The following is a 26395-nucleotide window of genomic DNA, read 5'->3' as shown; positions in this document are numbered from 1 at the left end:
TTTTTTTTTTTGGGGGGGGGGGGGGAGTGGGACAAGCATCCATAACACAAAATAGAGGACTTTTCTGTTCCGGATTGTCGTATAATAGAATTACCTTCAATTGCAAACAGGACTCAAAAACTGGCTGTAAGTTCATCAGGAAAGTGTATGATAAATCCAGCAAGGTTAAACAAGAAAGCCAGCGCAGAGAAAAAAGGCCATCTGGACCAATGGATGGGCATGACATCAATACTAAAGACTCAATGAGGGGGCATGAAGCAGTTGTCGCAGACAAGCAATCATCTTTAAGTTGGCTGTGTACGGAAAACCACATAGATGTCAGCAAAAGCAAATAAGGAAGAAATTTGAAGATAAGAGGTTACATGACAAAGAACATCTGAACACCTGCAAAAGGAAGCATCTAAAGAAATTAAGCAAGGGCAGTTGATGGACGCTTCAGACAGAACACCACACCCCTTCAACTCCAAAACAACCATATGTGGAGCTTCAATTCGAAGTACATTCAATTTGGGGCATATACCAAGATTAAGGGATCGCAGTCCAACCTGCAGAGAACATTTTTCTTTCAGGTTTATCAATAGGTTTTAATAGCAGATGTTAATATATAAGCATGTTATGTAACCCTTGGTGCTACAAGCTCAAAGAATTAAAAGATTTATGGATACAAAGCACAAACACTGTCTACTGCAGAGGGTATACTAATATAGAACTTTTCAAGCTAAATTCCCCTGAACACAGTACAGACAGTTTCATAATGAGAGATTTCATCAGCTAAAACCATCCAGAAAGTTTCTTTCACTTACAGGAAAAAATGACGCTCTTTCAAGATGATCACAACCATCCAGAAAGACTTGGTCAAGATAAGGACATTTCAGTTCCAAAGTAGTCATGGCACGGCAACCAACAAGGGATAGACTGACTAAAGAGGAACTGTTGAATGCTACTGCCGTCAGACTCTGTAAAAATTAAAATGGGTAATTTCAGTTAAGACAGAAAAAGGGCCGGATGAGAACCATGGAAAAATCAAATCAAAATGCTCAAAATGGAAAACAGTATCCACAAATCAATCAATACATAAAAGGGACAACATAGCCAATTATTATGAAATGCAACACCACAAAAATCTGAACACTGCTAGTTATCTAGATTCTTGTCAGATATAAACATGGAAACACAGGGCTTCAAAACATAAATAAACATATGAACCATAACATGTATCAAGTAGGCATATAGTATTTTATTAATATAACTTTTTCTACAACATTATATTTTTTTCAAATAACACCAACAACTTTTGTCTTGAAATTTTGTCCTTTTCCATCGACTTCCTAATCCCATCCTTTATAACTTTACTCCTCCGGCTCAAATCTAAAAGTGAGGACACAGCATACCACTTCAGAAATACTCTTACAAAACAGCCTGCACTTCTGCCTGATGACATTGGTAATAAAATCCACTAATATGGTACTTCCCACTACATGCAAATTCAAAGTCCACTGCATGCAAATTCAATGCTGTTTTACTTAATTCTTTATTGTTTCATTCTTTCTGAAAACACCTCTGTATTAAGAACACATAATAGCAACATTCTCTCCATTGTACCCAGCCTTACTGAACTTGACAAGATTTAAATGACTGTGTGCATTAGTTCTGTCTAACGCATAGTTGTCACAGCGTTTAGGCGACCAAGGTGTTGGAGGGGACCTGGACGCAAGGTGATCAAGCCATCAAGGCACTTGGACGCATTGGCAACGCCTTGACAACTATAAACTCAGCATTATTTTTTATAACTTCTATCTCGTCATTATTTTCTACAACTTCTAACTCAGCATTATTTTCATTCACCTTTATCTCATAAACTCACCCCAATTCAACTGTCTTACTACTAAATGCAGTTCGGTACAAAATTCTTGTTTTGCCTTTCCTGGTTATTGCATCAAATCTGTAATTCAGAAAAACATTAAATAATACAGAGTTTTGAAATCAAAATCAGCCAGACAGGTCCCAACACACACCAGAGAGCAGAAGGATGTCACTTACACTACGAGAATGCTATATAAGCATGCATAATGAAAATACCATCCCAATAATGACAGCAAAGTAATGAAAAGTATCAACTCCTGATATATGAACTCCAAAATCAATTACTCACAAACATTAGAGGTTCTCGGAATAAAGCCTGTAGAACCAAATCATGCTTTTAACTGTTCTCCTTTTCTCAAATCAAGGGAGATGGCAGAAAAGTTCTCTGATCAGTTGTACTATTTTTTAAGCTAAGAATCTTTATTCACATTATTATTTAAATAAATTATACCCATAGTGCTATTCATCTACTGGTAAAGGAACAATCTGATCCAGCTGGGCTCAGTTTTTTGAAGACCAAAACCCAGCCTGAGCTCACAGATCCCCAACCCTAGCCTGAGATAGGGCTGTGAAATCACACTGCCCAGCATGAAAAATGACTTCAGGCTAGGCTGAGCATGAATTTTTAACATGAATCACCAATAGATAAACACCACAGATTGCCCTTGGTCCAATTTGACTAAATAAGGTCAAAATCTGAAACACAGACACACACACACACAAAGAGAGATTATGTTAAGAGAGAATGATAATGTGTACCAATATCAATTTAATTAGGTCAGAAATCCATATACATCTTCATGACCATTGATAAAAGTACAAAACATATAACGTATAAACCACACACAGATGAATGTTGAAACAAGGCATGGCGCTGAACCCAATGCCTCAACCCTAACCTAGCCAAACGTTATGTTGGGATTTCCCAATCATAGCATGGCCCTTGGGCTGAAAATCCCAGGCCAGGAAAAACTAGGACTGGCCCAACCCAAGCTGCAGCCCTAATGACAAACAAATATGACTTCACATGATAACATTAGGCAGTCATATGTGGAAAGATTTGTATATCACAGACCTCACAGTTATCAATAACCAAAGATCTAAGCATTGGACAACCACCACCATCGCTAAAAACCTCGCAAATAGAATTTGTCAAAGATTCACATTCAGTGAGGTCCAGTTCTTGCAAAGACTGGCACTGCAATGCTAAGGTGGTCAAACTTTCCTGCTTCTGCAACATTAGTTTCTGCAGTACCACAAATGCATTTTCAAAATGCAATTCTTTAAAAACAAAGAGGAAAGTAAAAGAAAAATGACTACTCTGATGCAAACCTGAAGTGAACTTGATGTGATGTTGATACGATGTAGTGCAGGGCAATTGGAAACTGTAATAGATGAAAGCATAGGACTCCGCAAATTTAAATCAACAAATCTAACAAGAAGAAGCAAAAGGATATTAAAGATCTAAACAGATGAAAAACATATTGAAACAGAAGAAGCAAGAAGTGGGAGGGAGGAAGACAAAGGCAACAGTCAGTACTTGCGGCAATGCACTAGTCTGATATTCTGCAAGTGAGGAAGATCCAAAGAGACTGATGTCAATAAGCTGCAATTATCAAGCTCCAGAACCTGGAATAGAATGAAAATTACATTACTAGAAAGCAAAAACTTGTTAATCAAAACTTGCAACAGAAAAACCAGGAAACACCAATAATGGAGGCAAGAAAGGAAGACCAGACCTCTAGCATATAACTATCGGAAATTGCAGCCATTGATGCAGAAGTTATTCCCTCACAACTACAAAGCTTCAGAACTGCTAACATAGGCAGTCTTACAGACTTCCATCAGCAAAAGCATTAAATGATCATGTTAGATAAAAAGAATTCTATACAGCATCATATCATCCGAAAGTAGAAGTCAAAGGCTCAGAAAACTTACCTCAAGTGATATGTTGGGGCAGTATGATGCATTTAGAGCACGAAGATTAGGACACATAAGTGCTATTTCACGCAATGTTTCATCACTAACACAGGAACAATTTGACATGTCCAATGAAGCCAATAAAGGGCATGATGTTGCTGCCAAACGAATTCCAGCATCTGAGAGCTTGTGGCACGAAGCTATATCTAATTCATGTAATTGAGGGCAATTAAGTAAAGCATGAGCCATGTTAGTACGCTTTAGGGACAAGGTTTCCAGTTGGGGGCACCTGTAAAGTACAATTCACCAGCTTAGAAGCTCATACAATTGCAGCATACGAAAATTGGGTTCTCAACTTCAGAAATAATTTTACCTCACAGAAATGCGAAGTACACGACATTTTGTAATTTGAAGATGGCGCAGTCTATCATGGAACACAGTTATCTCTTGAACACCATTGCCAAGAGTTGCACCGTTAACATTCAGACTTTTCAACATAGAACAATCTGCTAGAGCATGGAAAAAGCCATCCTCTAGCTTCCCTTCCCCCACTATCAAAGTCTCAATATACCTGAGGATCACCCACAAATATAACCAACATGTGCTAGAAGTTAACGTGAAAGCTATTCCTTGGGAGGGAATTTAAGAGTACCGAAATATCTAAAATGGGGGAAACTAAACAGGCAAAAGACAAATTATACTTTAAGGATGTTATTGCTTTCATAACAAGTGAGTTAATATCAGGAGCACCGCAGATATTCACTTCAGTGGCGTTTGGATACCGGTGACACATGTCAGCAACTGCAAACAAATAATTACAACAAAAATTAAGGCCCCCATTTGGCATCCGAAAAAGGAAAAGTAAGATTAAGGCATTAAAGGAGAATACATAAAATTCCTAAAAAGACCACACCCATTGAAAACATGGATATTTGGGAATGTATGGATGTAGAAAAATTCACAAACTCATCTGGTTTTTAATGTTATATATTCAATGAATCCAACTCATATGAATTTGCTAAGAAGTAATCCTAACCAAAAAATACTAACTAAAAAGCATTAATAGCACAGGATGGATAAAGACTCACACTGTATTGCAGAGATATTGCGATTTTCAAAATTCAGAAACCTCCAAAAGTCTTCATGAGCACTAGCTGCACGCCACTGCCTGCAGACTCTAGCAGATCGACAGAGATCGATGTGATCCAGGAAAGAGAGAACCTGGAACAATGTTGGAAATTTGTGAATGGTAGCTCAGGATTCAAAAGAAAAAAAATGTCAATAAAATCTTATTTCAGTAAGTCTAAGAATACCATATGCAATAAGTCATCTGTAAGATCCATCCTCACTTCCACGTCTTCTATTTTAGTACTGTTGCCACCTCCATCTTTGTCTCCTTCACCATTTGAATCCATAGGATTTCCATAATCCCCACCATTTGGTGTTAAACTAAGATAAAGGACCATTTCATTTCCAGAAGGAACAGAACCCTGAGATATATTTTGATCCCCATCAGCAGATGAAGTGGATGTCTCGGCCCCTGATGACATTGCAATTGCATAATGGCGTTCCCTAGGAAAAGATATGCAAGAGAAAGAGGGAGAGAGAAATTTCTCATCATTAGTACCCCACAAGATCAAAGATACAACCACCAGAAGAGCATAGCAAACACTCAGCCAATCTTTTGGTCTTCCACAAACTCAAAATTTCTAACATCTTTATTTAATATGATAAGTTCACCCAGATTCTAGAAAAGACAAGTAGAGTTGGGTTAATTTGGATAACGATAAGTCATCAGGTAAAAAGGGATTACCTTCAACATGCTTCCCCCTGCCCTTATCAATTACTTTGACTTTCCTTATTTGCTACCGGCATTTACATTCTTAAGCCTCATTTATTTGTCAGGATTTTGGTGGGGTGGGAATGAATAGTGTGGGATTAACTGACATCTCTACCATGACTATGGTAAAATAGCGCTCTTTGGATACCTGGGGCAGAAAAGTGGTCAGTGCATCAGGTTTTCCCGTCAAAGGCTGTTTGGACTCGTGCACTGTTCATGAGAGAAAGCAGCAAAGGCTCTCCGCTTCTATCTCCTCACACCCTCCCTCTGCTCCTCCTCTCAGCAGACACTTCACACTCAGTGTTTTGATGGATTTTACAGAGTCCAAATCCACAAATCGGTGCACTGTACACTCTCAGATCACCTCAAAAGACATACTAGAGAACACGGCATGTCCAGATTCTCAACAAATTTTGGAATCCCAAATTGAGAAAATAGCCTTCCCAGATCGGCAAGAGAGTAGGACAGGTAACATACGCCTTCGACCACATTGGCAACCACTGGTTAACCTTGGGGGCATTTGAGCTTCAGGAGAAGTAAAAAGGAAGTTGAGCAGAAGAGGGACCACTTTATTGTAAAATATCAGATCTCCTCATTCACTCTCTCTGTTCCTCCCTCTCATCTCTCAGCTCCGCCCCTCTCCCTCTCTTCAATCCCTCCCTCTGTGCTCAACCAGTGGAGACGAAAATCCCAATGCCAACCTTGCCTCCAATACACAAACCAATGAGGTCAAACCATCTCAAGCTCCTCTGCATCTCAAACTATTCCTCCTAGCATCTCGCTGGCCTAACCTCCACCATGTCAAGCTTGTACACTGGAGCCAGCGGCGGCCAATCTGTCACCTCCTCCTCACCTCTCGCAGTCTCACTGGCCCAAAAACTAATTCTTTTCCCTCCTTATTTCTGATGTTGAAAATTTAAAGGAATAAAGGGCAAATTTTTAAGCCCAATGAAAAATTAAGGGCACTTTTGTCATATGAAATATTATCCCACCTCATTGAAAAATGACACCAAATACACCCAAAGGAGGAAAATGTAAATTTTCCACCACTTTACTATCCCTGTCTTTCACCCCTCCAACATGTGGGGCTCAATCCCCCAACTTTTCCATCCCACACTCCCCGCTAAAAAAAGGGGGCCTTAAGGTTTTACGTACAGAGGTCTTGGTGTGTAAGAGAGATAGTTGGACCTTGATAGTTTGAACTAGCATTAGATATCCCTCGTGGAATAAATCACAGACAAGATTTCTTTCTCGATGTTGCTACTGTTAAGGCAAGTCTGCAGTGACTTCTTCATTTCTAGTTTCTGTTATCGTACGAAATGTGTTTCGGCCAAAATTTCAGTTTCAACTTGGTTTGTGTATTGTTTTGACCATAATTTTCAAAGAGTCCAGGCGCCTCGAACGCCCTGTTGGTGTTACCTTGGGTTTGGACCCCCTTCAACGCCTTAGGTCGCCTAGATGCCGTGACAACTATGGCAACTCAGCCTTTTCCAAACTAAATGGGATCAATTACATGGATCCACGAGAGGGTAAAATAAAAGGAAACAAAAAAAAATAGAAGGGAAAAAAGAAAAGAGGTAACAAAAATGAAAGAAACAAAGCAACACCACAAGAACATCCTACGTAAAATCAGTTGGCAACATGGATCTTTGCCATCCAAACAGCTTTGTTAGAGGTCATACCAGAGTCAAGACCTAGCCTCTGCATCTCTTTTCTTAAAACATCATCTATGGTCATTTTAGGCATACCCTAACATCTTTTTGCTCCTTCCATCTGGATATGATCACTCCTCCTTATTGGGGCATCCCTAGGTCTCTGTTGAACGTAATCATACCACCATAAATGATCTTCTCGAAGCTTGTCTTGAATCAGGGATACTCCAAAATCAGCTCTAACCCAGTCATTACTTACACTCTCCTAGCTTTTCCCGCAATTGGCAAATCCATCTCAACATCATCATTTCTCCCACACTCAACTTACCTATGTTACATTTCTTGACTGCCCAACATACCGCCCCATACATCATAGCCGGTTTTACAACAATTTTTGTAAAATCTTCCTTTCAACTTAAGAGGAATACATCAATCACACAATACTCCAGATGCCCCTCTTCACTTCATCCATCATACATTAATTCTGTGAGAAACATCTTCTATATCACCTTCCTTGTTTATGATTGACCTCAGAAATTTAAAATAATTGCTTTACGGTATCTATCTCTCCTCAAGTTCCACAACTTCATTATACATTCTTATGCCACTAAAGTTACACACCATATACTCCGTATTCGTTCTACTAATCTTAAGATCTCTTGACTCCAAGATAGATCTCCATAACTCCAACTTATCGTTCATTCATGTTATTGTCTCATCGACCAGACAATATCATCAGCAAAAAGCATACACCCAGAACATCACCTTGGATGTTCTTGGTTAAATCATCCATGATAAGCATAAATAGATAAGGGTTTAAAATTGAACCTTGATGTAACCCAATTGTAATTGGGAACTCAATACCTTGACCTCCCACGGTTCTCACACTAGTCACCATGCCTCTACTCGACACCCCTCTTCTCCAATATTCACTCTCTAGGGCTCTGTCATAGGCTTTTCTAGGTCAATAAAGACCATGTAGGGTCCTTCCTGTAGGCTCTAGATCTCTCCATTAGTCTCCTTAGTTGGTAAATAGTCTCTGTAATGTTGAATTGAGTTGACCAGTCTGGCACTGTCGACCGAGACAAACCAAGTCCAGTTGGATTTTTGGGTTTGGTAGGCTATCTTAGGATTTATTTTATTTAGGAAATATTAAGTTATTTTATTTGAGAGATATGTAATATTTCACTTTGGGTAGTAGATAGAGAAGTAGGGAGTCACCAATTTAAGTTTTATTTTGTTTCTAATTTCATTAGTTAGAACTTAAAAAATAATTAGGAGACGCTATTTGAGTTTTAGATTTTTATTAGGCAAGTTTTAATTCCAATTTATTATATAAAGGCATGTAACCCAAGTAATTGGTTATGATTTGAAGAATGAATTGAATAAATGGTTATGGTGCCGGGTTGGTACTTAATCCTGGATGTATGACCTTTCTCCTCTCCCCCCCCCCTTTGTGTGAGCCTTCTCTTTTTCTCTTCTCTCTATCTTCTTCTCCTTATTTTGTCATTTTCTTTTCCACCCCTGTTTCTGGACGGTACTTGTAGGCTCAATTGTTGATATCGATGTCTAGTAATGGTCTTCAGATTGGTTGGAGATTGGTAGAAAACATCCCTGCGATAGAAATGATTCACCCCTTCATATTCTCGAGTCGATCTTTGCTCCATGTTAGAAGTGTTAACCAGAGATCAGATCTGGTTCTGAAACCTTACGCCAGTTCCGATCTCAGAGAGGAAACTCCATCCTTTCGCTTGCCGTTTTGGCTGAACCTTGGCTGCAATCACGAGATTCTTGTGCTGTGATTTTCCAGTACAAGCCCTAGGTCGATCCATGATGGCGTGAGAGAGATTTGACAAAGGTATTGAACCTGCCTCCAGTTTCTGGTTCTGTCCAAAGTTGAAGAAGACCCAGTACGAATCTGGCTTGCTCCTCACGATTTGCTTATCTCCTTATTTCATCCTTTAGTTTCCAAAATACCCTTCTTTTCCTTCTTTATTACCCATTAACCTTTACCTTAACTTTGCTTCCAAGTATGCCCTTGACAAATAAATACTAATCCCCATCAAATCCTCTCTTCTAACCTACCAATTTAAGCCTTAGAAAATTCTGGTTATTTACAAGAGTTCCATTCCCCTTTGTGTAACTTTAATTTATTTACAAGAACTGTCATTATTCTTTAGTACTCTTGAATGGGCCCATAAGCGATCCGATGCTGATTTTGGAACCCGGATCAGGATCACTCTGTCGTGGATCTACCTAGCATAAAACCGAATTGGTTCCCCAAGATATCAGTTTCTCTTCTCAAGTGGGCTTTGATAACCTTCTCCCATAATTTTATAATATGACTCTTTGAGTTTTATGCCTCTATAGTTATTGCAACTCTGTACATTACCCTTATTTTTGTAGATTGGAACTACAATGTTTCTCCTCCATTCATCTGCCATCTTTCCGGTGCTCATAATTTTGTTAAATATCTTGGTTAGCCAAGATACGCCACATAGTCCCATGCTCTTCCACACTTCAATTGGGACTTCAGTTGGTCTTGGTGTCTTACCTATTTTCATCTTTCTTAAGGCTTCCTTAACCTCGGTCACTCCAATCTTTCTAACATATCTATGTAACGGGATGCTTGGATAAGTGATGCAATCTTTCAGGCCATTCCTACTCGTACCGTCTCCATTTAGTAAGTCGCAAAAATATGCATCCCATCTCTTCATAATGTCATCATCCTTATCTAGCACTCTATCATCATCACTTTTAATACATCGTACATAATAGAAATCTCTACTCTTCCTTTGTCATATTTTAGCTATCTTATAGATAGCTTTTCCCCTGCCTTTGTGTTCAAATTGTTATACAAGTCATCATATCTCTTTGACCCTTGCTTTCCCCATAATCTTTCTTGCTTCGTTTCTGGCAGCCATATACCTCTTTTTATCTTCTACCACCTCAGTCCTTTGCCAAGTCTTAAAACACTCTTTCTTAATCTTAATTACAGTATAGTTCCGGTTCCGGTTGGATATCTCACCACATGTGAGGACTTTAGAGCTGAGATTTGAGGGTAGTTTGGGGCGCTTATACCAGAGATACTTCCACCACAAATCTTAAGGAGAAAGAGGTGGAATGAAGGAGATCAAAACTAACATAGATGGGGTTGTTGAGTCATGCAGAAAAGAGCAATAGGCTTTCTGCTTCTTCAGTCCAGTACCTGCAACAGTTGAAGGACAGATGAAGAATATGGGAGGTAGAAGAGAAACAAGGAAGAAAGACGGAGATGATTGAAAGAAGATGAGGAGGAAGAAGAGACCGACTCGTCTGGTCGCAACTCCAAAACAGGGAGGTAACCCAACTCAATTTTCATTCCATTATTCAAAATCTCCATCATTGGATTACAAGCACGTTTGTAAAATAGAGATTGAAAGATTCCTAGTTGTATTCTAAAATTGAAATAGAAGTAAAATCTAACTCTTCTCTCCAAATTATCTAATCCAATCTAAAAATGTCCTATATAAAATTAAAGTACAAATTATAATAATAACCCAAGTAAATAGATAAACCCCTACATATCTTACTAGACCAAAATTAAAATTGGACCCGGTTCCCTTCCATCTGAATTCCCAAATGAGTGTGCTCCGGTCCGAGGAAGTGTTCCTACATCATCCAATCTCGAAAATTGGCCAATGATAACTTTAAAAAAACATTAAGATTCATTCAGTTCTCATTGGTTGTACCAGTTAACCCACTGACCCAGCCTTCAAAACACGTCAATAGGTGGGCTGTGTTTCAAAACATTGTTTGCTTCATTATGCAGAGTTGGCCGCTTAGCTGTATCACTCATATTGCATTTTGGTTTTACAGCAAATCTTATTATCCTTTGGTTGGTTACTCAAAATTTGAAGGAGTTCTCATCAAAATTTACACAGAAAATCTGGCTCACATTCTGCAAATATGTGATTGCATGTATGAACAGACTTGTTCTACAAATATACAATACCCTGTTAATGTGATAAGCAATTATGTTCTGTTTCCACCAGTTGAATAGCCCCTCCCCCTATTTTCCAATTTTATAGCAGTTAAAAGCTCCTTTTTTCCCTTTTGTGCTAAATTTATGGTGGGGGTTTAAAATATAGCATTCAATATGGTATCAATGCTTACACCACATACTGTGGCATGCAGACCAAGAGACTCAACCTCAAGTATTTAAAGGGGTGGCCGGCTGCCCATGCTGATGCGAATTCACCCAAGAGGTGATTGGCAGCATAGCAAGAATTGGATTCCCCCCCCCCCTCTCAAAAAAAAGAGTTAGATAAAGAGACAAAGGTAGCCATTTTCAATGAACCAAACCATTGTTCTAGAAGATCTATGGGACATCAAGGTAACAGTCTTGAGAAATAATTTGCCAAAACATTCTTAATCATCATGAACTAGTAAATAAGATTAATAGTAGGGCAAGATGGTGCCCACTGAGGTCCCAGGCAACCACTCCCCTTATGCGTCAAGTCACCTAGATCCAAAACCTGATGATTCTTCCCTCCACATGTTATAATCTAATCATTTCTTGTTCTAACCTTACGTTTCCATAATCTCATTTTAATCGCCCTAAAAATAATAATAAGCTAACTCAAAAATTAACTGCTTAAGAATTAGTGAATCGATAAAAACTGCTGATGCATTTCAGTTATGTGGATCAAATACCTCCAACATCACCGATGTAGTGTTTATTTCAAGCTGAAGAATCCCAAAAGGAGAAAGAGCAACGCCAGAAAGAATATGATTCAAAGGTGAGACAAAAACGTTAAAAATCTTAGCCTAATAAAGGCCCTCAATAACTCAAACAGCAGTGAGCAGTATAAGCCCTCCTCCAGCCTGGGAAAAGCAGCGAACTCTAGAAGCTAGGGCTGAAGAATTTCAGTTATGTGGATCAAATACCTCCAACATCACTGACGTAGTGTTTATTTCAAGCTGAAAGACCCCAAAAGGAGAAAGAACACCGCCAGAAAGATATGATTCGAAGGTGAGACAAAAACGTTAAAAATTCTTAGCCTAATAAAGGCCCTCAATAACTCGAACAGAGGCAGCACTCTCCAAAAATGTTGCAACAAGGACTGATTAATATGGTGATGACTGCATTAAATCACTTAAAACGCAACTCAAGCGACTATCCAAAAGGCACTCATTTTTCCTCTAAATAAGTAAGCCTTGTAGAAAAGAGGGGAAATTTCTGTGAAAAAATCCAACTACAGAGATCACCCCCTCAGGCAAACTAAGAGTATCGTCATCGTTAGTGGAACATATTCAAGTGTCTGTAATTATTTTTAAAAAATTGAAAGGAAATTTAAAAGACAGGGAAAGAAAGTAACTCACTGACAATCAGAAAGAACTTTAGCTCGTTTGTACTGGAAATCACGATCATGATTCCCTCTTCCAAGGCCCAACGAAGTTTCTTCATCGCAACCTAACCCGTCAACCTCCCCAAGGCCCTGACCACTGGCGCAGGTATACCGCTCAAAATAACGAGAACTTCCGATCGTAAGCTCCCATGGGGCATAACCATCCCCAGCGACCTCGTTCCCTCCACCATCCCTTGCAACTGACATACCCAAAAGCAAATCTTTCTCCTCGTTTTCCCCAAATGAGAATCCCATTTGAGAAGTCTCAGGTCGGTCATTTGCCATGGCCTCAAACGAGAATTCTTGAGACTTACCTTCAGCCTCAGTAGAAAATAACCCCTCTTTCATGTCACCTGACTCACCTTTAGTGTTTGCTTCTTCTTCTTCCCTGACACCAAAACAACACCAACCCCTCATGCACCCGTGCAAGATCAAAACCAAAACCCTAGCTGAAACGTTCTTGCCACGTCAAAGATGTGACCTTTACAATCCTAGATCAAGATCCCATTTTCCGCCCCCAAGATCGTAACGTGCATGAAATTGTGAACCCATTTGGACATTTCCAATGACCCAGAAGTCCACTATCGAACGGATTCATTTGAGCTTCAGGACCAAATATGAATTTTCTGGGAGAAAGGGGAAAAACAAAGTTCTTTCTGCAACAATCCAGTGAATGTGAAACGATGATCAATAATTCAATAATTCACTACCTATTCCCCATGAATCGATCCTAGATACGAGGTATTGCAAAGATTTTAGAGATCCGAGCTGTCCAATCTTCCTCCTCTCTCTCTTCTCCACCCTCACCCACAAAAGGCTCGCTATCGATTGACCGGACATGACATACATTATACATCGTACTTATACGGACAATTCTGGCAGCACCAAACAAAATAATTCCACTCACACTGGCTAAAATGTTCGAGCAATTTTGAATAATTTTTTTTCCTTCTTGCCCTCTTTTTTAACTATAGTCTTATACACATGCACATTTGCATAATTATCATGGGCATGGCAAGAGGTCGTTGCATATGGCTCTGCTCCAGCATCGGAGGCTAATTAAAGTGCACAAAGGAGCATCAATATTCATAGAAAATTTTCTTTCAAAGGGGCTGATGCGCAGAAATTTTTCGCGCCCTTGTACGTAAAGGTCACACGATTACGCAATTATTTTTTTTTCTCTAATAAACGAAAGGAAAAAAGTTGTCATCCACTGTAGGAGAAGGAAAACCCATGATCTTGGTTGCTATCAATATTTTTCCCATCGGATTAAAGTTTAAAAAAAAAAAAAAAACCCTTCCGCTTATTATGATTTTCATCCCAACGTCATTAATGCCCATGGGCCATAGTAAATGAATACATCCTTTGCCATGTGTGAAGAAATAACTACATCCCATGTGAACTTGATCTTTTATGGCGCAATAGGACGTATAATGAGCATCCAATGGCTATAAACATTTAGGCACAAAATCCAAGGCAATTGCATGCAGTCCAATGCATTTTTGGGCATTGGATGCACGCTAGATGCCCTATTACGCCATAGGAATTCAATCTCATCCCATACATACATTCTTATAATGAGACATAGCATTATCAATGGACTTGCTTTTGTTATAATTTATCATGCCAACTCAATGGATGCTAGGAGAGAGAATCTCATGGTTCATATAAAAAGAAACCATATAGTCTTGAAGGAGGGAGGGTTTTAGGATGAGAGAGTGTAATAGCGATGCATATGCACCGGTGTGTACATCATTTTCAATTTTCTTTAACCCTACACTCATTTACCTCTAACCCCACTTGCAAGTGAAGAGGATAGTCGATCTTAGGGGTGTCAGTTTTGCCTTTACAATTTAAACATGCCCTAAGCCCGAACAACCCAATTATGAAGGTCAACCTGACCTAGCCCGACCCAATCCTATCTGGGGTTGAGGTTGGGTTAGGCCTAAGTTTGAACCCATGCCCAACCCCGTCTGATTTTAACCCTGATTTATTATTGTGAAAGTGAGATGGAATTTTATGAGAAAAAATATGAAATAAAAGGAGGAGAGAGATAGGCCCAAAACAATTGTTTTCAGGAAATCTTACCTATTTTGGTAAGACCTTGGAAATGGTTGGGGTGAGGAAAAATTAACTGTCACGTCAAGGAACAATAATTATTTTATTAAATGATATTTCCTGATAAGTTTCCCACCTCAGTTATCCAGACACAGATATTTGTGGTAGTTTGTGGGAAACAAGTACAAGTTTCTCATTAATTTTTATCTTTTCCACTTTTTTTTTTTTTTTATCTCCGATAGATTGGATGACCATCATTAATTTCTTATGCCATATAATATTGATGGATAGAAGGACATTGAAGAAAATGGGTTCAACCAGTGTTAACTTACCTAGAGTTGGCCTTTATGGCTCAAGTCCATTGCTTAAAGAATTGGATCAGAATTGGTCGAGTCGACCAACCCCGATTATGAATAATGTGGATTCCACCATTCATTTGCTGTAGAAACATCAGTAAAAATCACCACTTGGAACTAGATCTACATGATCTTTTGAATAAAAAAAAAAAATCCTCAACCATCCCCCCCCCCCAAAAAAAAAAAAACACATAACAATCTGTTAAGATGACTGTAGTTGCTTTTACCTTAGTGTTTACTATTACTTGAGTAGTTGTAGATAAGGACGTTTAGTGAGCGATACCTTACTTTCCTATTTGATTGTAACCTCGTCTTATAAATTAAGGATGGCCTCTGTCATTAGACTCATTATTGACAAGTCAAAATAATCAAATCATTTTCAAATCTCTAGTTCTCAACTCAACCTTCGTTTCTTCTCTTCCATCCATGAAACTACATTAGTTTTTTTCCCCCCTATTTTACCAATTTCAATTATTCACACCACCAACATGTGGGACACATACACACATTCTTTGCTAAGGATGTGAAAACCAAATTGAGATCGTTTATCGAAATCAAATCAACCATTTGCATTGAAACTATTCATCAAAATCGAATCAAGCCGTTTGCACTGAAACTATGATACCAGTTGATAATTGGTTCAACTTTGGTTTTAAAATCGAGACCATTTAATTAAACGGTTAAATAGAATCAAACGATTTAAATTGTTGATAAACCGATTAAGTAAACCGTTAAACCGATTAACATATATATTTTAAGTTTACATACATTTACAATTAAAAAAAAAAGTTTACATTAAACACTATTCGTTTACATCTATTTAAAAAAAAAAAAGAGTAAAAAAGATAAAAAAAATTAAAATTCATAAAACTGTTTATAAATAATTTTGGTTTTAATATTTGAAACCGTTTGCCAAATAATTTGATTTTGATTTTATTTAAAAATTCTTGCACAAAATCAAATCAAATATTTTACACCAAAATCGAATCGATTAACACCTTTTCCCAGCTATTCAAAATCCAAATGGGGTATCAATAAATAAATATAGATTTTGGGATAGAATTCTTGGGCCAGGATTGGGATTTCAAAATCCATGTCTGAGCTCGTGCCAGGCTTGGGCCGTGGATCACTGACCCCCTGAAATCAGGCCCAGCCCGCCCCTTTTGGTCCTTTGAAATAAGGCGAGAGACGCTCCCGCGGCTGTTCGGTCACCAGTGTCACTTTCAATCGGACTTTAGAGCTCCTAACTTCCACCACCGGAACTGTGAATTTATGCCGAACTTGTGCCTAGAAATTTATAAAGCTCCCGCTCCGACTGATCGGAATAAGGATTTTCCAGTCATCGGAAATCAAACTCTCTTCGTTTAAGCGTCTGAGGTAAGCATCAATTTTCTTGTTCGGTTGTGTTTTGAGTTTCGACTTGTATTTGGTTAATTATTTATTTTTGGGAGCCCTAATTCCAGTGTTTCGCGCTTTGGTTGCTTTTTAGTATCGTAGAACCTTCGAAGACGCGAGACTCGACATAGGACGAAGAAGGAGAAGAAGTAAAACCTTCGACAGGTATTCCCTCCCTCCTCTCTCTTTCTCTCTCCAACTGGCGATGAAATCAGGGGTAGTGGCTATGATTTCCATCATATCTTCTCTGGTAGCAATGGGGTTTTGTTGTGGGTTTTCTTGCGGACCATAATTTTCGCCATCTCTTAGTTGTTGGAGCAAGGAGTCCATTAATTCCAATGGCTAACCATTCGCTTGGAATGGGATTTCTGTAATGAATGTTGCAGGAATTGTCCTTGACAACTTGACTGTCTGTGCTGATGGATGGTGCATACCTGAGCATATTTTCTTAGCTGACAGTGTTGTGTAACTCCACATGTCGAACACGTAATGGGAATTTTGAGTGATGTAGATAACGTCAAAGACTTCAAGTTTATGTATATATATATCCAGCTATCTCTTATCGTCCAATCAACTTTACTCCCATTATTCCCTGACAGCATTTATCTTCTCCATTGCGTGAACTGGAGGAGTCGAACTGTCCAAGGCACAGCAACCGATTATCGGGGAAGAAATTAAACCTGTGTGTTAGTGGGGCTTTTGCTATTCCCGATTATTTCTGGTTGCTGGTTTTGAACCAGAACCAGTCATGGATAAGGAAAAGAAAGGGGGTAAAAGGTCCTGAAATTGTCAAATACCACTTCTGTTATAGGAACAGAAGCCTAATGGAGCAAGATATGGATTTTACCTGTTCCCATGGTTATAAAAGAAAACAAGCTGAAACATATCCAAATGCTTCCCTGTTTTCTTCATTTGCGAACTATTTTTTTGTTATTTTTATTTTCTATATGCCTGTTGTCTTCCCTTTTAAAATTTCACAGAATTCTAGTAATACTGTATAGGTGGACCTTCTTTCTCTGCTCTCTACCTGGGGAAAAGAGAAGTTTCTAGGATAAGGGATTGCTTATTTCTTAGATTTGAATGCAAGAACTAAGAATGTTTCTGTGTGTGGTCCAGCACGTCTATTATGTTCTGATGAATATGGCGTATCCTACTTTCCTGAAGTTCTTGTTCGCTGCCGTAGTTTGGTGTACTGCATATGCTGCTGTGGCAGTTCTTGGGTCACTTCAGTTTTTCAATTTTCTCCTTACCTCTATAGTGTACTGATAGAGCAATTTGGAGAGCTGTCATGGGTTATGCACAGCTAGTAATTGGTCCTGCTGGCGGCGGAAAGGTGATTATTTTTCCCCCTGAATTATGATTTTTTTTTTGTGCATGTAGTAACTGTTCTTTAATCTGCATCATAGTTTTAAATTTTAGTCCGTTTATTTGTTTTGCTTCAACAGCAAATGGTGCTTTAACCTCGGCCCCCTCTTTTGGGTTCAGAATCTTGTACTTTCTTAAGATAATTTAGATGTCTATGGATGTTTCTTACATGGCATATTTATGTATTGGTGGGTTGATTTGTTCCTTTTTACCTTTTCGATCAGTCAACTTACTGTTCTAGCTGGTACCAACATTGTGTTTCTGTTGGACGGACAATCCACATTGTGAATCTAGATCCAGCAACAGAAAGTTTCGACTATCCTGTGGCGATGGGTAATTGAACAGTTCGTTGTGTTATTCTTTCTACTTTCAATTTTATCAGCGTTTAATTTCAGAGAGCTGAAATATACTTTTCTGGCAGATGTAAGGGAACTCATTTCTTTGGACGATGTTATGGAAGAACTTGGTTTAGGTCCAAATGGTGGTCTTATTTATTGCATGGAGTATCCTTTTCTCATTTGGGTTTAATGTGTTTGTCTAGAGCTAATTTTTATTGTTTCTGTTGAACAACGTTAATGATTTTGTAATTCCTACAACTGGCTTCATGGATATTGTAGGGATTCTCTGCCTGCACTATATTATATACTTGTTTCTGTTAACTCCATTACATGCCTTTGTTAATGTTGTCATATCAGAGTTGTGATGAAATTTAATATTTTTTCCCCATTTTTTTTATGTTGAAATTTATTAGTTTTCCAGGTGTCCCTTGACTTTTATAGTTCACTAATGTTCATTGTTTACTTGTTGGCTAAATGAACAACATATATGCCTTATTTTCTATCAATATGTTTTGCCTCAGACCACTGTCTTCAGACACCTTGAAGAAAATTTGGATGATTGGCTTGCAGAAGAGTTGGACAATTACTTGGACGATGACTACCTGGTTTTTGACTGCCCAGGTAATTTAGTCAGTTGTAGTTTGTCAAACTATCACCCAATGGAATGGTAGTTTGTGAGTTTGTTATGAACCAAGGTCCTACATATTAACTAGACTGTGATGATATCTGCCCTTTCTTTTGCCTTCATGTAGTCATATTTACTGCAAGATTTGGTATGTTTACTCTTTCACCATCAATTGCGATTCCAACTGAGATGTGATCTGACCAAACATTTAAGTTGGGATGGGTGAATCTCATTGCAACCTAACCTGGCATTGAAGTGAGGTGCCAGGCATTGTTTGTAAAGTTTTTGAGTGTATTGTGACTGTAGATATGTCTATGCACTTGCAGTTCTCCTTGTGCAAGAACTCTGGATTAAACTTCCTAGGTGTTTTAAACTCTAGAAGTGTCTTTAAACCATAGTTCTGTAACTTGTACAAACCTTAGAAGATAATTTGGTTTCTCTTTGATGGAAGCTTTGGTTTCTCCTTTTTGTGTGGGTATGTTGGTGGGTCGGCATTCTCTTTGGTCCATGAACTATGGACATGGACAAAAGTGTCTTGTCGACATGGGCGAAAAATGCAAGTAATGAAGGAAAATCCAGAAGGAACTTAGTTTGAACAGAATCAAAGCAGCACAGTCAAATAACATATTCGATAACTCAGAGTTTTAACAGAATCCTATAGCAGAGGAGAGAGTTGTTGAAGAATCCTACTTTGACATGGAATTGGAAAGCAAGAACAGAACTGTTAATTGACCTGAATAGCTCAGAGATACAAAACAGTATTCAGAGTCGAGTAAATCTGAAATAATTAAAAAACCTAAAGTCAAACCCAGTAGAATAAATCAGAAACTAGTAAGTAGATCAGATACAAGAAATCTGGTAAATCAGTATAGTCGGAGGGTATGAATTTCTCAGTTCTGAATTCAGGGGGATGACAGCTGAGCTAGCTGATCACAGACAAAATACGTACCAAACAGAAACTAAGGGGGGCTGTATGGCAACGCTAACCAAAAAAAAACACTTATACTTTTTTGTGTTTTGTTGAAACAGATTTGGAACAGAACTTGTATGTGTTGTCCGGTATGCTTTTATGCTTTTTTGAAATGAATGGGTGAAAAAAACACTTCTGTTGGCCATTTGAGAAACAGATTTGAAGAAGTTTAAAAGAATTCAGAAACAAAAACCATCACTTCTGTCCCCACCATCACCAACACCACCACTTCTGTTAATATGCATTCCATACGTGTTTCTGTTCTTTTTTAGTGGTATATATATATTATTATTTTTTTTATCTAGTTTTACCATACAACATTTTTTTATACTGAAGTATTCCAAACTAACGGAAACAAAAAAAAAGGACTTCTGACTCAGAATTACTGATTTAGAAAAGAAACGTAGCCACAAAATTATACCAGATTTGGAAGTAATATAATTCTGTAACTATAGAGATAAAAAAATAGAGTCCGAATAGTAATAAGAGATGCTAGAGCAAACACCAACTAATACAAAAATAAACAAAGACAGATCTGCACAATGCACAGAGATTTAACGAGGTTCACACACCGATGTGGTGTGCTACATTCTCAGGCGAAGAAGAAAATGATTCACTATGTAGAAGAGAGATTACACCCAAAACGGCGAGAAAACTCGTTCTAAACCCTAACTCGAAAACCCCCCCAAATTACAATGACTTGCTCAACAAGACGATAGTACATTATATACTCCTCCAATTTGCGGGTATCACGGTCGATCAGGGGCACCCCCATACGAGATTAGTGCTCCTCTGCTTCCATCATAGATCTCAGAAAACTTCCCATTCGAGTCGCTGCTAAAATAAATCGGAGTAAGTCATTCTTCAAAACGGGTCAAGAATTCGAGACAAACTTAGCAAGAGATTTAACGGGCAACACAAAAGGTGGTTGCTCGGTCTTGTATCTCGACTGGAAGATAGAAGGTTAGATAGAGAAATAGAAGGATAAACAGATTAAGAATCCACGTAAAACTCGGGCTAGAAATCCATTAAAGCCTGTGAAGAGAATCCACACTTCCACTAAGAAATTCGCCTTAGTACTTCCTAAATCCATTGGTTTAACACCATTAAATCCACAAAGATAGGTCTAAATCCAGATATCCAAAAGAAAATAAACGGTTGCTTTATTTCTTAAAATCAACGGAAGGACCTATGGCCAATACATATATTTGTAACTTCTTTTAGAAACTTGTGATTGACTACTTAGAGCTCTTACCTCATTCAATCAATAAGAAAACTCCAATTTGTCGCATACTTCCATTATATCATCCAACTAATAAAAAATCTCTAAACTAACCTAAAGACGTAACAACCATTAAGGAACAAATAATCAACTCAGACTAGAATAGAATATTCTTAATCTAAGATCAGCTTTATTAAGTGAGGAATGATGATGTCAGATCTGATTTGGGAGTAGCTCTGATACATGATTAGCTAAGAGAAAGTTGTTTGAGGTGGCATGACCATGTTCAAGGGAGGAGTTATTTGATTCAGATTGAAGGAACTAACACAGCCAGGGGTAGACCTAAAATGATCCTAGGAAAAGAGGTGAGGAGAGACACGCATAACTTAAGCTTTGTATCAAGTATGACCTTCAATAGAGCTGATTGGAGGGTAAGAATCCATGTAACTGACCCCATTTAGTTGGGATAAGGTTGAGTTGTTTCCGTTAAGCTTTTAGCTATAATTGAAAAGAAAAAAAAAAAAAAAAAAAAAAAAGAAAGAAAATAGACTTCTAGAAAGACCCCATAACTCATCCCATATTCCTTCCTCCTACCCATATTTTAGGCCCATTTAGATGCCAAATAGAATTGGAACACGTTGGACATTTTAATGTAGACTAGGGTAGGGAGTCAATCGAGTCTCAACTGCAGGAACTTTTAATCAAAGAACAACCAGATAATCACCACAACAACTCACAACAGTCTAGTAGTCAAACTGAGATATTTAGGTAAAGATCAGCCAACCAATTTCAACAAATCAGCAATCCTGTGACTGAATATTAGCCAGTGAATTAAGGACATAAATCATTCACTAATGATATTGAAACAATGAAGAATCTAATCAGCGACCAAATCAACAACACCCAACAGAAATCGATTCGCAATTCTGGGCAGAGATTAAAATCGGCCAGAATAGGAGAGAACCTGGAATAACCAAACCAGTGGTCTGATCAGCCCCAAATTAGGATCGAGTCTCACTTTCCATTGGCTCAACAATTGATCCAAAGATCAAGGCCATCAGATGGCTGGAACTCCAAAACAGAATAGGGGCGGTAGGAAAAAGATCTGGTATTTCCAGAACCAGAATTCAATCACAGTTCAGACCTCTTACCTAAGTTGAGGAACCTTGCTATAACCTTGAAAATAAGAAGAAGAAGAACTTGAAGAGACCTCTTGGACTTCACGCCGCAACAAACACCAGTCTGTCACTTTGATCACACACAAAGCACACTCACAGGGAGCAAAACATAGAAGCATTATTTCTTTCATAAAATTGTGGGCATGATGGGAGCCCTTCTCCTTTATTTATAATAATGATGGGGGGGGTTTACAAAATAGAAGCTAAGTTTAGTTTCCTAAACTGAAATGGGAAACTAAATGAAAAACAACTCCTTTAGTTTCCAATTCTGAAAATAGAAACTAGGAAAATAAAAATACTGAATTTAGAAACTAATTAAAACTAACTTAACCCCATCACAGCCCAAACCGTGGGCTGAGAACCCAGACCTGGTTGACCCTCTTCTTCCTCCTTGAGTAAGTCTTCATTGCTGCATCACATTTACCTATGTAACCCAACCCAAAACTTTATTTCCTCTTAGGCTGTGTTTGGTAGCCAAGAGAAAAGAAAAGAAAAAAGTACACTTTTTGTACTTTTTTTCTTGGGTTAAGAATTTCTCTTTGCACTTAGTATGTTTTCATCCAAGAGAAGATTCACCTTTTGAAATTCAAAATTCCTCTTGGGAATTGTGAAGTTTTCTTTTGCTCCCTAAGAAAAAATCTTGTAAAAAACACAAGAAAATATGAAAACATAATAAGACAAAAAATGAATGATTACACAATGATTTCCTATGTGTCTATCTCTCTCCTAAAATTCAAAATTTTTTGAATTTTTTTTCTTTTCTTTTCTTTTCTTCTCTTGGTTACCAAATATACATACTCTTTTTATTTTCTCACCATTTCATTTTTTTTTCTTCTCTTCTCTTTTCTTTTCTTTTCTAGATTCTTTTTTTTTTTCTTTTCTTTTCTTCTCTTGGCTACCAAACATAGCCTTAAAGAAGCCCATTCTTTCTGATTTATCTGCGTCAGCATGACACAGCAACCCCTTGAAATTAAGAAACAACGACATGGCTATAGAGGATGAAAATAAAAATAAATATTTCAATTTGTAAATTAAACGGAAATCCATGTCTTAGTAATAAAGCATTGCGAGATACTTGAAAAGATTTATATCCTACTGTATCTGTATGGGCGATGAATAAAATTTTCCACAAATATTCTATTCCTTTCTTATACTTAGCACGTTTTAGATGATGGGGAAAAAAGGGGGAGGGGGGGGGGAAGAAGAGGGATCATAGGAGAGTAAAGGAAAAATGAAGAGCTAGCTATGAATTGCCACATCATCATGCAGTGAGAACATTTAAGTGAGTTATTAAAAAGTACTCAAAATCTTCTAGTGGTGAAAAGAACCCTAGTTCTTGCCTAGAGGTGTAAGGAACCCTAGTTTCGGGACTGTTTGCTTATGTGGAGGAGTACTTGTGCTCTTGCCTATATGAATATTTCATTACATAATTTCAAAAGCAAGTCAAATAGTAAGGAATGCTGATGGTACTATGTAGCTAAATCTGTGACTTCGTTATGACGGATTTACAAATATGATGAATGGATGAATATATCAAAAAACATACCATATTTAGTCATGTTTCTCTGTCCATTTATTTACCAGAAGGAAAAAAATGTTCACTAGCCATCTCAGTATTCTTCTGGTCTACTTTTTGGGAGATGTCCTTTTCTGCTGCTGAACCTGCTCTTGCCCTGCAGCTCTCTACAAGCGTGATTCATTAGTAGTGCACTATCTGAGATAAAGTGAATATTGTAGTCAAATTTTTAAATGTTTAAAAAAAACTAGTAATAGGATGTATTTTAGGTGGAAGTATGGAATCTTTTATTAATACCTTTTGTAACTAGCCTTATTATTATTTTTTGGGGTTGGGATTGGGGGATACAAATTTGAACATATTCTTATGGTTTTCTCTGAACATTTTACAGGCCAGATAGAACTCTTTTCACATGTTCCAGTGCTTCGAAACTTTGTGGATCATTTGAGACGAAAGAACTTCAATGTTTGTGGTGTGTACTTGCTTGATTCACAGGTTCGTATTAGGTTTTCTGCTGTTGCAGCGTCATCAACTTTTCTTCCCTCTCCCTTGGATCTTTGGTAATATCTTAAGGTTTTGACTTCTCTCATGTATTAGTTCATGACGGATGTTACCAAATTCATTAGTGGATGCATGTCATCACTTTCTGCCATGGTTCAGCTTGAATTGCCTCATGTCAGTATTCTCTCCAAAATGGACCTTGTTACAAATAAGAAGGATAATGATGAGTGAGTCAGTCTTCATTCCAAACTTTTGCTTTCTACATGTATCTCTGTTGGTATACTGATCGTTCTTTATTTGGGCTGCTTATAGTTACCTAAATCCAGAACCACGAGTTCTGCTCCCAGAGTTGAATCAACAGATGGCTCCTCAGTTTGAAAAGCTGAATAAGGCTTTGATTGAATTGGTAAGTTTTGAAGGAATACATAGTCGAGTACCCCCCCGTGCCTCAACACTCCCTCAACTGCAGGAGGGGGGGAAGTTGTGGAAGCCATTGTGTCATTGTCATTATTGTTATTGCTAGCCTGCTTTGGTAGTGGATGAGCAGTTGTCAAATTTTCAGGAGAGGAATTGCTGCAACCTAGACAACTGCTAAAAATGTGTTGATTACTTTCATAGAACTTGTTGCAAGGCTTGCAGATTATTAATTATATGTTATGTTTTCAGGTTGACGAATATAGCATGGTCAGCTTTGTGCCTCTGGATTTGAGAAAGGAAAGCAGGTACACTTTTCTCTATGTTCAATTTTCTTATTAAAAGTTGTATGTTTCGCTTGAAGTGTGAATATAATAGCATTTGGCGATACAAGAGAGAGAGGCCCGTATTGGTTGCAGGGATCAAAAGTTGTTCCATGTGGGTTGGGTTCTAGTGCTGTTGGATGCAACTTGTGAAAGGGTCTCGTCTTGTAGATGTTTTGGCAAAATCAGACCTCATCCACTTTAAATACTTATTTCTGTTCTGTTTGCCTAAAGTTTTATTTTTGCTAGAGTCAGTGCAGATAGGATGGTTGTGCTATTAATTGTTTCTATCTTCTAACTTCCAATGCTTTTATTTCTATAGCTTCTGTAAAGATTTCTATGGGTAATATTTATGGTTCCAATCTTTTTTTTTTTTTTTTAACACAAATTGTAGGTAATAATGTGCTCTTCCCCCCCCCCCCAAAAAAAAAAAAAAAAAAGACCTCTGAGTAGAAAGAAGTAATATCAACGTACAAAAAAAATATAAGGCAAGAATCTGTTTTAATCTCTACCAAATATTATGCTTGGATGAAATAACCTCTATTTTGGCCTAAATGAAGTCTCAATTTCCAATAACTAAAGTATCCAGTCTATTGGTCATGACACTTGTCTGTTCTTACAATCTTGTTTCTATGATTTGTATCGTTAAATTCTCTTTCTTCTTTCTAAACACTGTACTTTTGCATGGTCTTTTTCCCTAAAAAGTTTGTAAAGCCCTCGTACATTCCATAACCTCTCTTTTCCTTCCCAAAATGTCTGAGTTATCCTCCTTTTCTTCCATGTCTTGACAAAATAACTTAATATGATAACATGACATCAAAAGAGGTCTTGTATAAATGTAGTATAAAGAATTTAATAATTATTTTGCAAAGTTAAAGTGTTCAGTTGTTCTGTTTATTTATTTATTTATTTATTTTTATTATTTTTATTTCCATTTATGCAAATCATTGTTAGTTTAAACTCCATTTTTGTGTTTAAGGTTTTTTATTTATTTTTATTTATTAAAATATTTGAAAGCACTTCTCAACTATTTTCCTTCACTCATGGTTCTAAGTAAATACATATCTTCTATTTTCTTAGTTTCCTGTGTCTCAAATAACTTCTATCACATTGTACAAGTTACATTAAGGTACTTGTTTTGTCACCTGTACAGTATACAGTATGTATTGTCACAGATTGACAACTGCATACAGTGGGGAGAGGATGCTGATGTGAAGGTGAGGGATTTTAACTCGGAGGGTGGCGATTGATGTCTTTTGTATCCTGTTGTGGCTTGCATAATTTAGGACGCTTAAAAGCAATGAGTCCATCCCAGGAATATATCCTCAAGACAAACATTTTATCTGCATTCCGTCAGCTTTATGGGATCTTTTTGGCAAAACTAAGAGTTGTATTTTTTTTTTTTTGGGGTGACACTAATAGATGTAGTTGACCTATATATATATATATATATATCTATCTTTCATGGA

At 37.7% G+C, this 26395-nt stretch overlaps 2 protein-coding genes and 1 long non-coding RNA gene across 8 annotated transcripts in view; 1 reads left to right on the top strand and 2 right to left on the bottom strand.

Moving 5' to 3' along the window:
* LOC122084067 (F-box/LRR-repeat protein 15) overlaps nt 1-13593 on the bottom strand; it is a 17323-nt gene extending 3730 nt beyond the window's left edge. The window contains exons 1-13 of one of the 3 annotated variants that reach the window (XM_042652101.1): nt 12640-13593; nt 5097-5355; nt 4872-5004; nt 4485-4584; nt 4157-4354; nt 3802-4072; nt 3603-3701; nt 3404-3492; nt 3196-3295; nt 2939-3109; nt 804-956; nt 385-545; nt 95-293 (exon numbers count right to left, since the gene is read on the bottom strand). In XM_042652101.1, the coding sequence (XP_042508035.1) occupies nt 95-293; nt 385-545; nt 804-956; nt 2939-3109; nt 3196-3295; nt 3404-3492; nt 3603-3701; nt 3802-4072; nt 4157-4354; nt 4485-4584; nt 4872-5004; nt 5097-5355; nt 12640-13082 (2376 nt within the window). In that variant the 5' untranslated portion in view covers nt 13083-13593. The remainder of the gene's footprint in view (nt 1-94; nt 294-384; nt 546-803; nt 957-2938; nt 3110-3195; nt 3296-3403; nt 3493-3602; nt 3702-3801; nt 4073-4156; nt 4355-4484; nt 4585-4871; nt 5005-5096; nt 5356-12639) is intronic. The other 2 variants (XM_042652102.1, XM_042652099.1) reach the window with 2 other exon arrangements.
* LOC122084068 lies at nt 1314-2930 on the bottom strand. Its single transcript, XR_006141819.1, has 2 exons — nt 2041-2930; nt 1314-1942 (listed from the first exon to the last, which is right to left on the bottom strand). It is a non-coding gene; the product is annotated as an uncharacterized LOC122084068 (long non-coding RNA).
* A 2673-nt stretch (nt 13594-16266) lies between the features above and the next one.
* LOC122085176 (GPN-loop GTPase 3-like) lies at nt 16267-26395 on the top strand. Of its 4 annotated transcripts, none has more exons than XM_042653636.1 (11): nt 16267-16456; nt 16569-16639; nt 17591-17807; nt 18052-18172; nt 18261-18262; nt 18699-18798; nt 24080-24183; nt 24286-24416; nt 24502-24595; nt 24856-24911; nt 26080-26395. In XM_042653636.1, exons 3-11 carry the CDS (start codon nt 17763-17765, stop codon nt 26174-26176), a joined length of 750 nt encoding a protein of 249 aa, XP_042509570.1. In that variant the 5' UTR covers nt 16267-16456; nt 16569-16639; nt 17591-17762; the 3' UTR covers nt 26177-26395. The 4 variants fall into 4 exon arrangements, with proteins under 4 accessions (XP_042509570.1, XP_042509571.1, XP_042509568.1 ...); XM_042653637.1 differs by having other exon boundaries at nt 18261-18342; nt 18713-18798; nt 26120-26395; XM_042653634.1 differs by having other exon boundaries at nt 16269-16456; nt 18261-18342; nt 18713-18798.

The sequence above is a fragment of the Macadamia integrifolia genome, chromosome 7 (genome assembly GCF_013358625.1).
Source record: "Macadamia integrifolia cultivar HAES 741 chromosome 7, SCU_Mint_v3, whole genome shotgun sequence".
Lineage (NCBI taxonomy): Eukaryota > Viridiplantae > Streptophyta > Magnoliopsida > Proteales > Proteaceae > Macadamia > Macadamia integrifolia.
Note: the sequence above shows the minus strand (reverse complement) of the source record. Positions and strands in the feature narration are given on the sequence as shown.

What these genes read in the sequence shown, in the direction of transcription:
- LOC122085176 (XM_042653634.1), top strand. Translation starts at nt 17,763, where the DNA reads ATGGGTTATGCACAGCTAGTAATTGGTCCTGCTGGCGGCGGAAAG. An exon ending in CCTGGTTTTTGACTGCCCAG is followed by an intron (nt 18,799 to 24,079) that starts GTAATTTAGTCA and finishes AACATTTTACAG; the next exon opens with GCCAGATAGAACTCTTTTCA. An exon ending in TGTACTTGCTTGATTCACAG is followed by an intron (nt 24,184 to 24,285) that starts GTTCGTATTAGG and finishes CTCATGTATTAG; the next exon opens with TTCATGACGGATGTTACCAA.